General features: G+C 34.7%; 1 protein-coding gene, 1 long non-coding RNA gene and 1 pseudogene across 3 annotated transcripts; 2 read left to right on the forward strand and 1 right to left on the reverse strand.

Moving 5' to 3' along the window:
• Window positions 1–3,740: 3,740 nt before the first annotated feature.
• LOC106444980 (probable boron transporter 2) lies at window positions 3,741–9,687 on the forward strand. The gene is made up of 12 exons (XM_013886441.3): window positions 3,741–4,282; window positions 4,385–4,467; window positions 4,539–4,731; window positions 4,814–4,952; window positions 5,021–5,186; window positions 7,667–7,833; window positions 7,909–8,082; window positions 8,157–8,252; window positions 8,331–8,462; window positions 8,546–8,865; window positions 8,937–9,207; window positions 9,293–9,687. The coding sequence occupies exons 1-12, from the start codon at window positions 4,179–4,181 to the stop codon at window positions 9,569–9,571; spliced, it is 2,124 nt and encodes a 707-aa protein (XP_013741895.1). The 5' UTR covers window positions 3,741–4,178; the 3' UTR covers window positions 9,572–9,687.
• A 195-nt stretch (window positions 9,688–9,882) lies between these two features.
• Window positions 9,883–12,727, reverse strand: LOC106449046. Of its 2 annotated transcripts, none has more exons than XR_001289048.3 (4): window positions 12,013–12,727; window positions 11,825–11,880; window positions 11,594–11,731; window positions 9,883–11,213 (listed from the first exon to the last, which is right to left on the reverse strand). It is a non-coding gene; the product is annotated as an uncharacterized LOC106449046 (long non-coding RNA). The 2 variants fall into 2 exon arrangements; XR_002664303.2 differs by having other exon boundaries at window positions 12,150–12,722.
• Window positions 12,728–12,730: 3 nt separating this feature from the next.
• LOC106444982 lies at window positions 12,731–16,970 on the forward strand (annotated as a pseudogene).
• Window positions 16,971–17,707: the final 737 nt, after the last annotated feature.

A 17,707-nucleotide genomic window follows, 5' to 3' on the forward strand; every position in this document is an offset into this window, starting at 1 on the left:
TCAACCTCTCTTCATACATACATACATAATATATAATTTATTAATCATGCATTAATGTGTATACAAATATAGTTACTTTTTATAGTAATGCTGTTTATAGTTAAGAAACCAACGAATCTACGGTGTGGGTACAATCCGCAGCTGAGCATTGAAGGACAATCGTAACGTGTCAAAATTCAATACCAAAAGTAATCAACTAAGTGACAAAAGAAAGGTTAGTAACAACCAATGGTGATTGGATAACGATGTCAAGTATGGTTCGTAGTTGTTTAAAGATGTTCGTATGTGTTAGGTTGATTTCTTACTATTACAACGTCAGTGTATGATTATATGTACATTATCTCCACCACCTTTCACAAAGTGGCCCTTTTTTGTTTTGACTTTACAAGAAACATCGTACGGGTCGTTTTGCTTTTTAAGAGGCAGGTAATGTATTAGTAATAGGTGCTTAAGGGCATCTCTATCCGTACTTCATTTTTTCCTCTAAAATAAAGTAAAAGTAAATATGGAGTAAGGAATGCTCCAACCCAACTTCATATCTCACTCCATAATGAAATTTACTCCATAAATGGAGTAATTTATTTTTTGTTTGTTCTTCACTCCATTATAGAGTGGAAAATGGAGTAGGATTGGAGCAATTTTACCATATTTTCACTTTTATTTCATTTTAAAGGAAAAAATGGAGTTATACATTGGAGATACTCAGTTTCCCAATTGTAGATGGTTATTAAAAAAAACTGACTGCATATAGTTTAATAACATTTCAACTGTTTTTTTTTTTTTTTGAATTTCAACTGTTTCTGTATGTAAGTTTCCAAAACATTTTGCCTATCTTTTCAAGCCATAGGTTAACTTGCTTCTCATCCACATTTTAAAAGCTTATTTTCCACTAAATGTCAATTGTTTGGTAAATAGACTGAAGTGAATCTCAAACACAAATAACCATTTCAAATTCTAAAATTACAGTATATGTGATATGACTATCGATTGGTATCAATGTATACTAATCATCCCTAATACTTCATGTGGTTCAAAATGCAAACTATTTCATATTTTTGATGTAAGATGTTTCAATTTTTTAAGTTAAATTTAATTTTATTGAAACTATTTAAACAGTCATATTTTCTAATTTTGAATGATTTTAATATATATATATATATCCTACTATATAAAAGGAACTAATTTTGTGGCTTATAAGAGTGACCACTTCACCTAAAATATTCAGGACCAATCAATATGACATGTCATTTAACATGTTTTCCAGCCCAAAAGTAAACTATTGCAACATATATCCGAGCCCAATTAATTTTGTGGATTGGTCTTCCAGAAACTCATATGGCCAGAAAGTAAACTCAAGTCCTGAGGAAGTATGAAAAATTAAGGTTAACGAATAATAATTATAAAAGTCTCTGCACATATTAAAATTTAAGCATACAGCACGTGTTTTGGTTGCTCAGTATTATATGCTTCATTTTACTTTAGACTTGATGTTTGTTTCGATCGACATACACTGGACATTACTCATCCAATAAGATTTTCTCTAACTACTTATAACATATTGCAGCCCAAATTATTTTTTCACATCTCGCATCACAACCTGGGATATAATAATTGACAGCTTCATGCTCAATACTTGCGATCCACATGCACGTAATGTGGATTGAAGAACATGTTTCATTTATAATAGGCTGAACAAATGTGATGTGACTCAAATTCCTCTTTTATTTTAATTCCAAACTCTAAAAAAGGTTATTTACTTTCATAATCCTAATCAGACTTTTTAATACTTAGCTTAAACCACCTATGCCAATCAAATGAACGGAGGCAACAGAATATAAAAATACAAACAACAGGGCCGACTAAAAATACAACTAAATCTAATAATGAAACTTATACTAGAGTCTAACAGAATATAGTAAAAAAATGTCTTCAACCAAATATTATTATAGCAATAATAAATTATTTTTTTATAACACAAGGCCCATTTCAAATCACAAAAAGAAGAAAAGAACAAAACGCAAAAGCTATACCACTAAGAGGGCGACTGGTTTTCCCGCTACCACCCGCAAACGCAGCTTTTGCGGTTGGTAGCGGTTGTTGGCGGTTTGCAACAATCACTCAAATCGCTCTAAACCGCTTCAAACCGCTCCGAATCTCATAAATTCAAAAGCTGGTTCCAGCTAGCGTTTGCGGTTGCGGACGGTTGCGGGAGGGTAAATTTTTTTTTCTTTTAAAAAAAATTATATATATACAAAAGTAAAAATATTTAATAAAAAATTTAAAATTGAAATTATGAAAATATTAAAAAATATCTATTATATTTTAATTAATATTATAAAATTTTATAATAAAAACAATTTCAATAAATTTTCAAAAATTAAAATTATAACTTTCTAAATATAAATTTTATATTTATTATAATTTTATGATTTTTGATATTTTTATAATTATATTAAATGTAAATATTGTTAATTTATTATTTGATTGTTACTGCATTTGGTAGTTAACCAGTCATAAGTCACCCGCAAACGCACCAATTTTTAACCGCAGTACCAGTCGTACAAATCTCTTAAAACCGCTAGAAACCGCAACCGCCCGCATCCACAAACTCCCGCAATCGCAACCGCAACCGCTGCGTTTGAACCAGTCATGCCCTAACAAGATTTCAAACTCCCAACTAGGCCTGGGCATTTCGGGCATCGGTTCGGTTCGGTTCAGGTATTTTGGGTTTCGGATAGTTTGGATAGGGGCTAGATGATCCATTTAGTACTTGACCTATTTTTGATTCGGTTCGGTTCGGGTAGTTTCGGGTTCGGTTCGGTTCGGATAGTAAATGCAGGAACCGAAAAATATCCGGAAAAAGTTCGGTTCTCATTTGGATCCGGTTCGGGTTCGGATAGTTTGGGTAGTTCGGATAATTTGGATAAAATATCGGTTATTTAAGGTAAAATATCAAATAATTAGGATGATTTAGATAAAAAATTTTGGATATCTTGGATTACTTTGGATATTTCGGATAAAACTATCCGGATACTTTCGGGTAGTTTGGATACTTTATAATAATTTAGTTATACTCAACTATTTTCAGATACTTTAATAGAATTTTAAATTAAAAATATATATTTAGTGATGTTATATGTATATATAATGAATATTTTTATATATTCGGGTACCCGTTCGGTTCTCGGTTCGGTTCCGGTTCGGTTTGGTTATTTCAGATATAAAAATATAGAAACCGTTCGAGTATTTGAAGATATTGATCCGGTTCTGGTTTCGGGTATTTCGGTTCGGTTCCGGTTCGGTTCTTCGGTTCCGGTTATTTCGGTTCGGAAGTCCCAACTATACATTATCCATACCACCCCCACAATTAACACAACCTTATACATCAATATACACGTAGTCGGAACAACCAGATCAAACATACACACAATAACTAACTAATAAATCCGCGCGAAGCGCGGACAACCCCCTAGTAATGATAATATTAAGTAAACTTGTAATTATTATGTTTACAACGAAAACATCATATGAATATGTTTATGAAAACTTGTAACCGGCCGGATTGGTAAACGATTTTACAAAATATATAGTATTTTTATACCTTGAAAGAAAAAAGTACTATTTTAAAAAAATTGACGGTCGAAGCTTCACGCGGTTCGTTAATCACTCTGAACTTAATTAATTCCTTAAACTTAATGTCCGTCATTATTATACGTATAAATAACGATGCATCGTCTTCTTTCTTCATTGCCACCAAAGACGTACATTGCAATTTGCTCAGCTGAAACAACTTTGCCACTTTCTTGCCATCCACACAATACACTCTCCCTTTCCATCATTATTGCTTCCCCTTTACTTCCCCTCAAAAACACTTTATCATGTAAACTAGTTCCATGAATTATTCCCAATCTTCTTCTTTAACGAGATTCATTGTTGTTACAAGTTCCTTAATACTCTGTTCTTCATTTGTTCATTTCTGTCTTCTGTCATCTAACCTGTATTGAGAATGTTCTGTAATATGGGTTTCTTCGATTTCAAGTAGCTTTACTCTTCGTCTCTATTCCCATAATTGGGTTTTAATCTCATCTTCTTCTCGTTCTCGGAGAGTGTTTTAACAAAAAAAAAAAACAGAGGAACTTAAAAACAGAGCAAGTTCACACAGAGAGAAGATAGCCACCATGGAAGAGACTTTCGTTCCGTTTGAAGGTATCAAGAATGATCTTAAAGGAAGACTAAGATGCTACAAAAAAGACTGGACCGGAGGATTCAAAGCTGGCTTCAGGTAACAAAGTTACTCTGTTTTTTTATGAAGCAACTTTAATACAGAGTACTCTGTTTTCATGATTCAAACTTCTCTGTTTTTTTTTTTTATGAAACTTTGTAGGATTCTTGCTCCCACCACATACATATTCTTCGCGTCGGCGATTCCTGTCATCTCATTCGGCGAACAACTTGAGAGAAGCACTGGTACAGAACCACCTTCCTCTGTTTTTTAAAAAGTTGTGAGCTTTATGAACTTTATTTGCGTGTGTTTGCAGATGGAGTTCTCACAGCTGTTCAGACGCTGGCATCTACAGCCATTTGCGGAATCATTCACTCTATTATCGGAGGCCAGCCTCTGCTGATACTCGGAGTCGCAGAGCCAACTGTGATCATGTACACATTCATGTTCAACTTTGCCAAAGGGAGACCTGAACTGGGACGCAACTTGTTCTTGGCTTGGTCTGGATGGTAAAAACTCTCTCTCTTCTACTTTCATTGTTAAATGTTTTAAAGTATCAACAAGGTGTTAAGGTAGTTAAACTATGTGCAGGGTTTGTGTGTGGACCTCGTTGATTCTGTTTGTGCTGGCTATATGTGGAGCTTGTTCAATCATCAACAGATTCACAAGAGTAGCTGGAGAGTTGTTTGGACTTCTTATAGCTATGCTCTTCATGCAAGAAGCCATCAAAGTAACAAAGCCAACAACTTTGTGTTTTTTTTTTTGTTGTCTCTAATGTTTTTAATTATATATATTCAGGGACTAGTTGATGAGTTTCGATCTCCTGAGAGGGAAGATCTGAAGCTTCTTGAGTTCTTACCTTCATGGAGATTTGCTAATGGGATGTTTGCTTTGGTTCTCTCCTTTGGTCTTCTTATAACTGCACTAAGAAGCAGAAAAGCTAGATCCTGGAGATATGGAACAGGTATTGAAGTATATAGATAGTCAACTCTCTTTTTTTTTTATATAATGAGCTGGAATCTCCTTATTCTAGGGATCTTGACCAATCATAATCAAATTTTACTTGCTCTTGAAGAAACTTAGTTTTTTTTTTTAATAAGCATCCCTTATATATTAATTGAGGAACATTTGAAAAGATGTAACCTCAATTTTGTATTAATTAAAAGAGGCCCCAATGCATAGGTGGCACTCAATTAGGTAGTCAATTACATTAAATTGAAAAATAAGTAGGTCCACATTCGATTTTTATATGTTGTTAGATACATAAGTTGGTCAAACTATATGATATAATGATATGATATGATATTTTCTTTCCTTAAATAAAACCTACGGAATTACCATAAATGACTAATATATATATGACAATTAATGAGTTTAATAATAAAGATTTGATAACAATGTATATCTCCTCCATCATTTTTTGTTTAATTTTATATTATTAAAATAAATTAAACAATCAAATTAGCTAAAAAAAAATAAAATTTAGATTTTTTCGTATATGTTATATTTTGAATTTTTAAAAACGACAATAAATGACTAAAACTATTAAAATCATTATGTTAAAAATTAATGATCAATGGTTTAACATTTTTATTATAAGAAGATACACATGATTTTAAAACCATATGAGTAAAAAATATCATTTAATAATAAAATAAATATATATATATATATTTTAAACACTATATACCATAAGATTATATAAATATTTTAATATTAAAACTTTCAATGAATTTTCAAGAACATTTATAAATTATAAACTTATTAAAGATTTCAGATTGAAAATTTTGTTATCGATGATTTAAATATTTTGTTATAAAACGATATGAACGATCATAGAACCGTATGATTATAAATTCTTATTTAATAAATAACTATACAAAATATACTATTCCTAGAAAAATAGGTTGGTCCATCTTAACTTATATTACACTTTTTATTAAACTAACTATCGAATTGATAAATAACGTACCAAAAAATATTTTACACTTTCCTTAAATAAAAGCTACGAAATTACCTAATATGATTAACGTATATGTGAAAATTAATTATAATGAATAATAAATATTTGATAACAATTTTTGTATCTTAGTTTTTTTTTAATTTTATATTATTAAAATATATTTAAAAATCACATTAAATATATAATAAAAACATTTATAATTTTTTTTATATGTTATATTTTAATTTTTCAAAACGTCTATAAATTATTAGAAATTTGAAGATCCCCACTCTGAAAATTTTGTGATCAATAGATTATTTTTTTTGTCATAATAAGTTACAAATGATCATAAAATTGTATTAATATGAACTTTTATCTAATTTTATAAGAAGATACACATTATTTTAAAACCATATGAGTAAAAAATATCATTTAATAATAAAACATATATATTTATATATATATATATAGATTATACTATATACCATAAGATTACATAAATATTTTAATATTAAAACTTTCAATGAATTTTCAAAAACATTTATAAATTATAAACTTATTAAAGATTTCACATTGAAAATTTTGTTATCGATGATTTAAATATTCAGTTATAAAATGATATGAATGATCATACATAGAACTGTATGATTATAAATTCTCATTTAATAAATGACTATATAAAATATACTATTCTTAGAAAAATAGGTTGGTCCATCTTGACTTACATTATATTTTTTATTAAACTAACTATCGAATTGATAAATAATCTACCAAATTTGTTTTTGCACTTTCCTTAATTATAAGCTACGAAATTACCTAATATGATTAACGTATATATGAAAATTAATTATTATGAATAATAAATATTTGATAACAATTTTGGTATCTTAGTTCTTTTTTTTTAATTTTATATTATTGAAAGATATTAAAAAATCACATTAAATATATAATAAAACCATTTATATTTTTTCTTATATGTTATATTTGAATTTTTCAAAACGTCAATATATTATTAGAAATTTGAATATTCCCACTCTGAAAATTTTGTGATCAATAGATTATTTTTTTGTTATAATAAGTTACAAATGATCATAAAATATAACGCATATGAATTTTTATTTAATAAATATTCAAACTAAATAATATATATATATATATATATATATATATATATATATATATATATATATATATATATATAAACACTAATGATTTAAAGCAACAAGATTGGCTGATCAATTTAGTCGTCCAGTTGAAATCTTTCAAAAGTATGTGAAAGACTAAAGTCAAAGTAAATATGGATTTAGAATAGTAGTTATATTTTACTAACCAAATACCGAAAAAAACCGAACCGAACCGAAACCAACCCGATATCCGGATTGAACACCCGTAATCCAAATGAAGCCAAACTATTGTTTCATTCTCCAAAATATAATAAAAATAATAACTTAATCCCGCGCAAGGCGCGGGTCTTATCCTAGTTATTATTATTGTTGAAACAGGCTGGCTTAGAAGCTTAATAGCTGACTATGGTGTGCCACTCATGGTTCTTGTGTGGACCGGTGTCTCCTACATCCCAACAGGAGATGTTCCTAAAGGAATCCCTCGGCGACTTTTTAGCCCTAACCCTTGGTCCCCTGGTGCTTATGAGAATTGGACTGTTGTAAAGGTGTGTCTTCTTTGATCTGTAATCTCCAACACATCAACATATGACTAAAGCCTATAGTGGTAATGAAATTTTCAGGAGATGCTTCAAGTTCCAGTAGTCTACATAATTGGAGCATTCATTCCAGCAACAATGATTGCAGTTCTTTACTACTTTGATCATAGTGTAGCATCACAGCTTGCTCAGCAGAAAGAATTCAATTTGAGAAAACCATCTTCTTACCACTATGATCTGCTTCTTCTTGGGTTTCTGGTAAGAATCTGGAGAAATTATTAGTAGATTCTTCTTCTTGAGCTTAATCCATTAGTATATTCACCATTTTTCAGACCTTGATATGTGGCCTACTTGGAATCCCTCCATCAAATGGAGTCATTCCTCAATCTCCAATGCATACCAAAAGCTTAGCAACACTTAAGTATCAGGTACCTTTGGTTTTGGAGCTTTACTTGTTTCTTTTAGCCTTTGGGATTGAGCTTGTTGTTTGTTTGCTATTTCCACAGCTTCTTAGGAACAGACTAGTTGCAACTGCAAGGAGAAGCATTAAGCAGAATGCGAGTTTAGGACAGTTGTATGGTAACATGCAAGAGGCTTATAATCAAATGCAGACTCCATTAGTCTACCAGCAGCCTCAGGTAAAGGATCTTTCTCATTATTGCAGTGGAACTAATATAGTTTGAGAAGCCAAGTTGAGGATACATTACTATCTCTTCCACAGGGTCTAAAAGAGCTGAGAGAATCAACAATCCAAGCGACGACATTCACAGGGAATCTAGATGCTCCAGTTGATGAAACTCTCTTTGATATAGAGAAAGAAATAGATGATTTATTGCCTATTGAAGTCAAGGAACAAAGAGTAAGCAACTTGCTTCAAGCATTAATGGTTGGAGGATGTGTTGCAGCTATGCCTATCCTCAAAATGATCCCCACATCAGTTCTCTGGGGATACTTTGCCTTCATGGCTATTGAAAGCTTGCCAGGGAACCAGTTTTGGGAAAGAATCTTACTTCTCTTCACAGCACCAAGTCGAAGATTCAAGTAAAGTCTCTTAACATCTTCTTTTGCCCTTTTCAAGAAACAAAACTCAGTAACTTATACAAAATTTGCAGGGTTCTTGAAGACAACCATGCAACGTTTGTGGAAACTGTTCCATTCAAAACGATAGCAATGTTCACAATCTTCCAAACAACTTACCTTCTGATATGCTTTGGCCTCACATGGATCCCAATAGCTGGAGTGATGTTCCCTTTAATGATCATGTTTCTAATACCAGTAAGGCAATATATCCTCCCAAGATTCTTCAAAGGTGCTCATCTTCAGGACTTGGACGCAGCAGAGTATGAAGAAGCACCTGCTTTACCATTCAATCTCGCAGTAGCGGTAAGTTCAAATCAAAATCCATTTTCTCTTCTTTTTTTTGTTTTTGGATAATTGTTTTAAACATTTTTGTTATTATTTTTTGCAGGAAGATGAGATGGGATCAACAGCTTCTTACCCATGCGACTCTGAGATTCTTGATGAGGTTATGACAAGAAGTAGAGGAGAGTTTAGACACACGTGTAGTCCCAAAGTTACTAGTTCAACTTCAACGCCGGTCTATCATAGGAACCTGTCTCAAGTGTTTAGTCCTCGAGTGAATGAACTAAGGGGTGGTGGCATGATGAGTCCTAGTCTCGCCGGAAAAGGGCATAATAGTCCAAAGCCGAGCCCGTTGAACCCATCTTCGTCGTCACCGTCAAAGTGAGGATAATGGTTATGGAGGCTTAATAAAAACCAGAGGAGATTTATATATATACTGTATAAGTGTATGCTATGCTATGTTATGTTGCACCATATTAATTAACGTTTGATTTGATGAGATTTAAAGACCACACAACCTTCAAATCACATGTAAACACGCACACAAAAGTAGAGATACGAGTGGAAACATTGAAGTATAAAGGTTGGCAAGATTAGTTAGAAAGCTAAAGCTAAAGCAAAAGCAATCCTCTTTATGTTTTGGTTGAAAAGAAATGGCTGTGGCTATAAAGCCAAAGTTATGTGGTTTGAATAAGTGCGCACTTGCAAAATGATAACAAACAAGACAAGGGTCTACTTCTAATAAACGTACCTGAAACAAGATAGACAAAAGTATAAGACGAGTGTTTGTTCTTTTGAAGAAAAACGACTTTAAGATGAGATAAGTGGCCTCAGTTCGTCCTCCAGATCAAATTTCCGTTACAGGAAAAGAGAGTAAAGAGCTGTTCAGAAGATCGTTACAAATTTTGTTGTTCAGTTACAAAGAAGATGAGAAGACCAATCAAGTGGGAGAAGAATATCTTTGTAATTTCTGTCAAAAACGTAAAATCTTGGTAATAATATCTTTATATTTTTACCAAAAAGAAAATGGCAGAAGAATAATGATCGGTGAAACACTATAAGTAGAAGAAAGTCGCAGAAGAAAGATTTAAACTATTGTTGAAATTTCATCTTTCTTCATCATCTTAGGGTTCTTCTTAAGAATCTTTCTGTCATTAGGTTTGGATTTTGGTCATTGTTGGGAAAGGTTCTTGAACAATGAACTAAATCCAACAATGAACGAAATCCAAATCTAATTACAAAAAGATTGGTGGTGTAATCATCATATATATCGTATGTAGGTAATTATTATATATATGTTTTGGTTACTAATCTTCACCAAAATCATGATAATCAAAGAAATATATCAACTCTACAATTATGATATTTTATATTGCTTAGTGATCATCATTTCACTCTATATGTTTATTTTGTTCTGTATTGATTTCGTCAACCTTTTGTTTTACAATCTCAATCTTAAGAAGGCAATACCATAATGATCAAACGAGAAAAGAAACCTATTGAGCCCAATAGATTCCAAGCAATTCACCAGTTATCAGATATATATATAGGCTTTTTAGCTAATCATGGGCCATCAAATACCGACCGTCATCGTGCAACATTTAGATGATCAATTGTTTATTCATATTGGTTAAGACTTTTTTTTTTGGCTGAAGGAAATTTCTGGATCAACATTTTTAATTGAATATCAAACCTTCCAAACAAGTTTCACATTTTAACAACACGTTAGGTCTTGATAATTTTTAGTCTAAAAGAAACATTATTATACACAAGTCAAATAATAAGATAGATGATTCTTTGCTATATCATGAACAACCTGTAAGCGTGGGACGCAAGCTCATTTTGGCGGTCCAGATTAATCTATCTTCGCGGGTATTATAATGAGGTGTCGACAAAGTCCTTTATTTCCCAAACTACCCTCATTATTTAATCTTATTACAGAAACCTCCCCGTTATTTCTGGTCGTTGCTGGTAAGTTTCCGCCTTCCGACGTCGTTTTAGGGCACGCGCGTCAAAGCTGAAACTCACTGTTACGACACGTGTCAAAAACAAAGGCTTATTAGTCTTAGGCTCTTAGCCGACTGTAATCCACAAACTAAGAGCATCATTAACCCTGGAACCCATAAGAGTTTCTTAATAACTTTTTAAATATTAAATGTAGTTAAAAACTTAGTTAAGAAACACCAAGAAAAAGAATGCTCCAATGCTAGTTTCTAAATTAAGGTTTCTTAAAAAAACTATGCAACATCTTCCATCAACTTTACTTTCTTCTCCAAAAAAAATGGCTTTGAGAATCATGGCAAAAACTACAGATCGGGTAACATCAATATCTCAAAGCAAAAGACATTGACACTTGCTCCATCTTACTCAAAAAAAAAGAGACTTTTGTTACAAATTGAGTAGTTACCTCAATGATTCGGCTCTTGATCATATCCTCAAGTGAGGCTGTGACCTCTTCTGTGATTATAGGAGGAGGCCTGGCATTGTGTTCAAAATCTAAATCAACTTCTAAAGCACTATTCTTTGGCCTCTTTGTAGCAGTTACCTTTTAACAAGACAAAGCATACATAAATTTAGCTACAGAAAGCAACGTTACAATTTCACAGCCATTGCATATCAGAGAGCATAGGATCCATACCTGGCTTTTCTCAATTTGTCTGACTCTTCGTTGTCTTCACCAGCAAAAGCGCCAAACTAGAGGACAATGAACAAACCAAAGATCATTCAGTAGAAAAAAAAAACTAAGAAATTTTGTAAACACTCAGCAAAAGCACCAAACACAGGAGATTCAGAATCAACATAGAGAAAGAAAGAGAGAATCTTTACATGATGGATTTAAGATTGAGAAGTACAAGCTCCATCCCTTATAATCAACTACGGCTTTCTAATCAGTGGAAACAGTATCCAATCCATGGCTATAGCAATAACTACAAGATGGAACAAACAAGAAGGGAGAGAGTTACCAAAGAGAACAGAGGATGGCGTATCAGTGTCAAGAGCCCAACTTTCAGGCAAGTCAAGAGACACGAGAGGAGGAGACACTAGAATGGAGCTTAAGCAATGCACTTCCCTTGTTGTCAAATGAACAGCCTTGTTATGCGCAAGGCATCCACTATGACTCTTTGACCCATGAGTCATCTGCCCTCTCTTGAAATTATGCCTCTTGATCCCTCCCTGAAACCCTTTCCCAATCGTGGTCCCTGATGTTGCCTTCGCGGAACCCGACGACAGTTACGGGAACTACGGTTCCGTCCGGTTCGAAGAAAGACATCATGTACAGAGTCGTCGATCGTCAGAGACGGAGAAGCCGAGAAGACGATTAGCAGAAGACAATCGTCACAAAAAAAAAATGTGAGAAAAGAAAATACAAAAACATTTTACTTTGCCTCATGTGCTGACAGGTGGGTGGAAAACCCTTCTAATAATCGGTTACAAAACACCTTAGTCAAGGATCGGTAATCTGTATTTTCTTTTCTTTTCATTTAATTAAATCACTTATTATCCTTAAAAACCCAACTAAGGATCCCCGATAATCATGGTCTAAATACCGTTCTCTGATTCGCCACCGTGACCGCCACGTGTACAAAACACTCACCGGTTACACCCAGTCACCCACAATTCGTCTTCTTCGTCGTATATATACAGAAAGAGAGAGAGAGAGAGAGAGAGAGACAAACGAGTCAGATAATTTTTCGTCTGTGCGAGGAAAAAAAAACGCGAACTTTGAAATTGTCAAATATACTTTGGAAACAAGTGATCAAAGAGTCGATTGTTCTGGAACTGAGAGATGGTAGCAGAAGCAGAGGTTGTGTTTCGACAGAGTTTACCGGTGGTTCTCGATAATCGATATTGACGGAGTTTCCTCCGCCGTTATATCTCCACTTTCTTCTCCGAAACTGGGTATCCGACGATCGACGGCGTCGGTTTCCGGCGGTTTATCGACTTCTCCTGTGGTAAGTATCAATCTTTCCGAAAAGTTGAAGATTATGTTTTTTTTTTGTTCTTTCTGAAATTAATCGTCTATAATTAGCAATTAAATCGAATTGATGGGTATCTTTAGATTCTTCAAAAAAAAAAGGATTTATAGGAAAACGAAATGATCTGGAACACTTCCGACATGATCTTTAGGTTTCTTAAGCTTTAGAAGAGATATGTTTAGATGCTTGCTGTCTTAAACTTAATTAAAAGCCGGTGACTTTAAGAACTTAATTATTGTGTTTGTTAATATGTCTTGTCTTTACTGCTTGGTTCTGTAGATTCTTCATAGAAGATGACTTTATAGGAAAACGAAATTATCTGGAACACTTCCGACAAGATCTTTAGGTGTCTTAAACTTTGCAAATTAACTGAATTTAAAGCTAAATGCAACTAATATGTTTTGTTACTAATATGTTTTGTCTTCACTACATGTGTTTCGTTTATTTATATTCTCAATTGAATATGAGCTTTATACCTTTTTAGGGTCTAAAGAAGGAGGATGATTGCGATTTGATAAGAGAATGATAGTGATTTTATTAAGATTCCGCCCAACCTCCCTCTCTTGTACTCTACAACTCAGAGATACAAGCCACTGATCAAGACCTCACGTCTTAGATCCTTTTACAATGTACTCAAAAACTACCCTTCTATCTTTATGATCTACTATTTATATTCGATAACAGACTCAACTAACTCAACGTCCGTAACTGCCACCAACGACCTTATCTCGTTACTGAGCTGAGTCCACGTCAGCTGAGACGCTCCTTTCCTCTGCTGTATCCATCTCTTGCTTATTCCTCCTTCTATAGTACACTCTCCAAGGCTTATCACGATTCCAGTGTCCCGGTGTATGTTCCAACCATACGGTCTGGAAGCTACGCTGATATAGGGCCAAAGAGATTCATGGAAGACGAACACATTTGCGTAGATGATCTATCCTCCCAAGTTAGCTGTCTTTCCCAGTTGCCAAATCCAAGTGCTTTCTATGCGGTAAGTAACGTATCATTGCTTCCTTGAACAATTTTTTTATAAAGACAGAACCTGACTTGGTTTTCCTTCTTCTTTTTTTTTTCAAGGTTTTTGATGGTCACGGAGGATCAGAAGCAGCAACATACGTAAAACAAAACGCCATTAGGCTTTTCTTTGAAGATGAAAAGTTTCCACAAACATCGGAAGTGAATAATAGTGTTTATGTGGAGGAAGTTAGGAGTTCGTTGAGAAATGCGTTTCTTCAAGCCGATCTAGCTTTGGCTGAGGATTGCAGCATCAGCTCTTCCTCTGGTACCACAGCTCTTGCTGCTCTCATCTCCGGAAGGTACGTACGTCAGCTTTTCAGAGATTTTGTTTTGTTTCAAATGGTATGCCACTTTCAATTTTCCACATTAAATTTATTGATTTTATGTTAGGTAACTTTGTTTATATTCTGCATTGTGTTTTTTCTATTGGTTGAAATTGTGGTTAGTTAGATGTTTTTATTTCAAAAATATAAAGAATTAAATGTTTTCCTTTGCAGACTCTTGATGGTAGCAAACGCTGGAGACTGCAGAGCAGTTCTTTGCAGAAAAGGCAGAGCGATAGAGATGTCTCACGACCATAGACCGATCAATCTACTAGAGAGAAGGAGAGTAGAAAAGTCCGGAGGTGTCTTTGAAGACGGCTACCTAAACGGAGAGCTATCCGTAACGCGAGCTCTCGGCGACTGGGACATGAAACGCACGCCACGCGGCTCCTCTAAGTCTCCACTCATCTCCGAACCCGAAATAAAGCAGACAACTCTAACAGAGGACGACGAGTTTCTTGTGATGGCCTGCGACGGGATTTGGGATGTTTTGACGAGCCAAGAAGCGGTTAGCATCGTGAAGCGGGGCTTAAACCGGCACGACGATCCCGGGAGATGCGCGAGGGAGCTTGTGATGGAGGCTCTGAGGCTGAACACGTTTGATAACTTAACGGCGGTTGTGGTAAGCTTTGTGACGGGAGAACGAGTGGTTCCGTTGGAGAAGAAACGGTGTTTTGGTCTTACTCCGGAGGCTTTCCGTAGCTTGAGGAGTCTGTTGGATGGCTCCTGAAACTGTTGACACTGATGATGACGAAAAAGCTCTCTCACAGCTGCTTTTGTATATAAGCAGCTGAGAAGAGACTATTGAGATAGATTTGTAGAATGTATCTATCTATCTATCTATATATATAAAGAACAGTTTGTTCTCTTCTTAGAGCGCCACGTCATCCGCCAGCTAGGAAAGTCGAGCAAGGAGACGGCGCCACGTGTCCAGGTAAGTGATGTTCTGCGTTTCATTAAGTCTCCGCGTATCGTTTGACGTTATTGGGCTTTTGGAGTTTGTCAGTTTTCCGACCCGACGAGCTTTCCGCTCTAATCTCCTCCTTTAAGCCATCTCATCGAACTGCAGGGCTCATCTTCTCTCTACGATCTATCGCGACGTCTGATCTTCTTCTCCATCACCTAAGCGTTCCTGTTACGGATTCTTCGTATTGAATCCATTATTAGTTCAATCAATCCCGATATAGCCTTGAATGCAAGATGTAGGCGGTTTATCAGGGAATATAAAAAGGTAACCATTCCTTATCTTTGAAACCATCTTATCAATCTGTTCAAACAACAAAATATTTTTTTTTTAGAGAGGGTTAACTCCAAAGTTTTTCATGTGGGTTGATATGCTCTTGACGAAGTTTTTGATCAAAATTTTTGTTTCATCTATTTGGGAGATGATTTCGCGTACGTTCGTTGATTGTGTTTCTATTTTTTCATGTTTTGCAGGATCCTTGATAGTCTCTGTTTTCCTTCTTCGCCTTCACCATCAATCATCGCAGCTCCTCTGACCGGTTAGTTTTCTTCTTCTCTTAGTTGAGCACAATATGATCTATTATTCATATATATTGAGATTTTATTTCGATTAGATTACATTCTACGCTAGATTGAGAAACTCAAATTGGTTTTATAGATGAGCAGTTGGGGTTTCTTCAGTTGGTTCAAAGTATATGGCTGCTTCAATCTCAACAAGATGGATCCTAGGCAGTATTAGTACACAGCACCAGTATTATCTCAGTTTCTAAGCTCTTTCTTATATGCAAAACGTGAACCTTTTTTCCATTGATCTCTAATTGCTTCGATCTGTCTCTTTGGAACAGCAAATGCATCTGGAAATTGTCAAACCTCACTTCCATGTAATCTCAAGGTTGATGGTAAGAGGTGAAAATCTTGATTTCTGTTTCTTTGCATTTTTCTGATAATCATTATGAGTCTCGATATAGACATATAGAGATACTTTCGACTTGAAAGTCTTACGAGATATTTTAGAAGTGATCATAACACACCAGGTAACTGAAAAGCTATTTATTCATCGCTTTATCATACTTCTTGACTCATGTTCATAGTGTTATACTTCGGATTGATCTGCAAAGAAGTAGCAAAGGTCGTTCCTGCTCAGGTTTGTTTATCTCCTTTACAAGATCTATAGTTCATGTGCTGGATACAATTGGTAGTATAAGGTATTCTCTTTATCTTTTCTTTCTAGACCCTGGCTGCTACCAACTTGGCTGATCAAGAACTGACGGAGACCATGCAGAAGCTTCTCATTGTAATGCAAAGACTAGATGACAAGATTGGTCTAATGCTTGAATCAGATGGCGAGCTCTTCAACAGAAGGTTTCTCTTAAAAAGGGGCAAACTACACAAGTATCTATGATACTCTTCTGTCTGACTCATAGTTTCTGGGTTTGACCAGGTGGGGCTTCTTTTCACGTGCTGGTTTGTGGGACAAAAGCCACTTGATGAGACAAATCGAAAAGTACAGATACCTCTTCTCTGCTTTTTCTGAGCAACTTGTAGTATATCTCTCACACTTGCTTCTCTCACTTAAAATTGGTTTCAGGTATGCTGACATATATACACATCAAGAGTCTCCAACTTCCTCAACTACACACCCTTCATGTATTTCCGCTCACAAGAGCAGGTAATGAAAGAGCTTAGATCAGATTGTCAGAATAAGTAGTGAGAAAATGTGAATTTATGTGGTGAACGTTTATAATATTTTTCTGTAAGCATAACTGTGTAAGCTCTCTATAGTGGTCGTCTCTGCCGCTTCAGTTAATTACTTCTGTTGCGTTATATAGGTCGTAAAGCTTGGGAGAGTTCCATTGATAAACTGTGCTAAAACCAGCATGTCCTCCAAACTGATTTCTGGTGACAGCGACTTCTTTGCCAACTTGGTATGCTTTCATTTCTCATCCCTTTGTTCGCAAAGCATTAGTGCTGTAAGTTGCGTTATTAATTCCTATGTTTACTCTCCGTGTAGTCTGGGAGACTCTTTTCTACATATGTCTGCTATAGATAGAATTTCCTTCTAGATTGTGGGATCCGTTTATAATTTCTTGCAATTCTGGCTGATTACTCCATGTTTCTCAATACTGGCCACGCTGCCCAAGGGATGCCATTAAGAGTGTCTCCAGCCAAGATTTCTTGACTTCAATCTTCAGAAGACAAAAATGCAGTTGGGTGTCCAAGTTGTTGTTAATGATCCACGAG

The sequence above is a fragment of the Brassica napus genome, chromosome A4 (genome assembly GCF_020379485.1).
Source record: "Brassica napus cultivar Da-Ae chromosome A4, Da-Ae, whole genome shotgun sequence".
In the NCBI taxonomy this organism is placed as follows: domain Eukaryota; kingdom Viridiplantae; phylum Streptophyta; class Magnoliopsida; order Brassicales; family Brassicaceae; genus Brassica; species Brassica napus.

Bases quoted from the DNA above. Each gene is read 5' to 3' on its own strand.
- LOC106444980 (XM_013886441.3), top strand. From the start codon at position 4,179: ATGGAAGAGACTTTCGTTCCGTTTGAAGGTATCAAGAATGATCTTAAA. The intron at 4,468-4,538 runs GTACAGAACCAC...GTGTGTTTGCAG, and splicing joins ACAACTTGAGAGAAGCACTG to ATGGAGTTCTCACAGCTGTT. The intron at 8,253-8,330 runs GTACCTTTGGTT...CTATTTCCACAG, and splicing joins TAGCAACACTTAAGTATCAG to CTTCTTAGGAACAGACTAGT.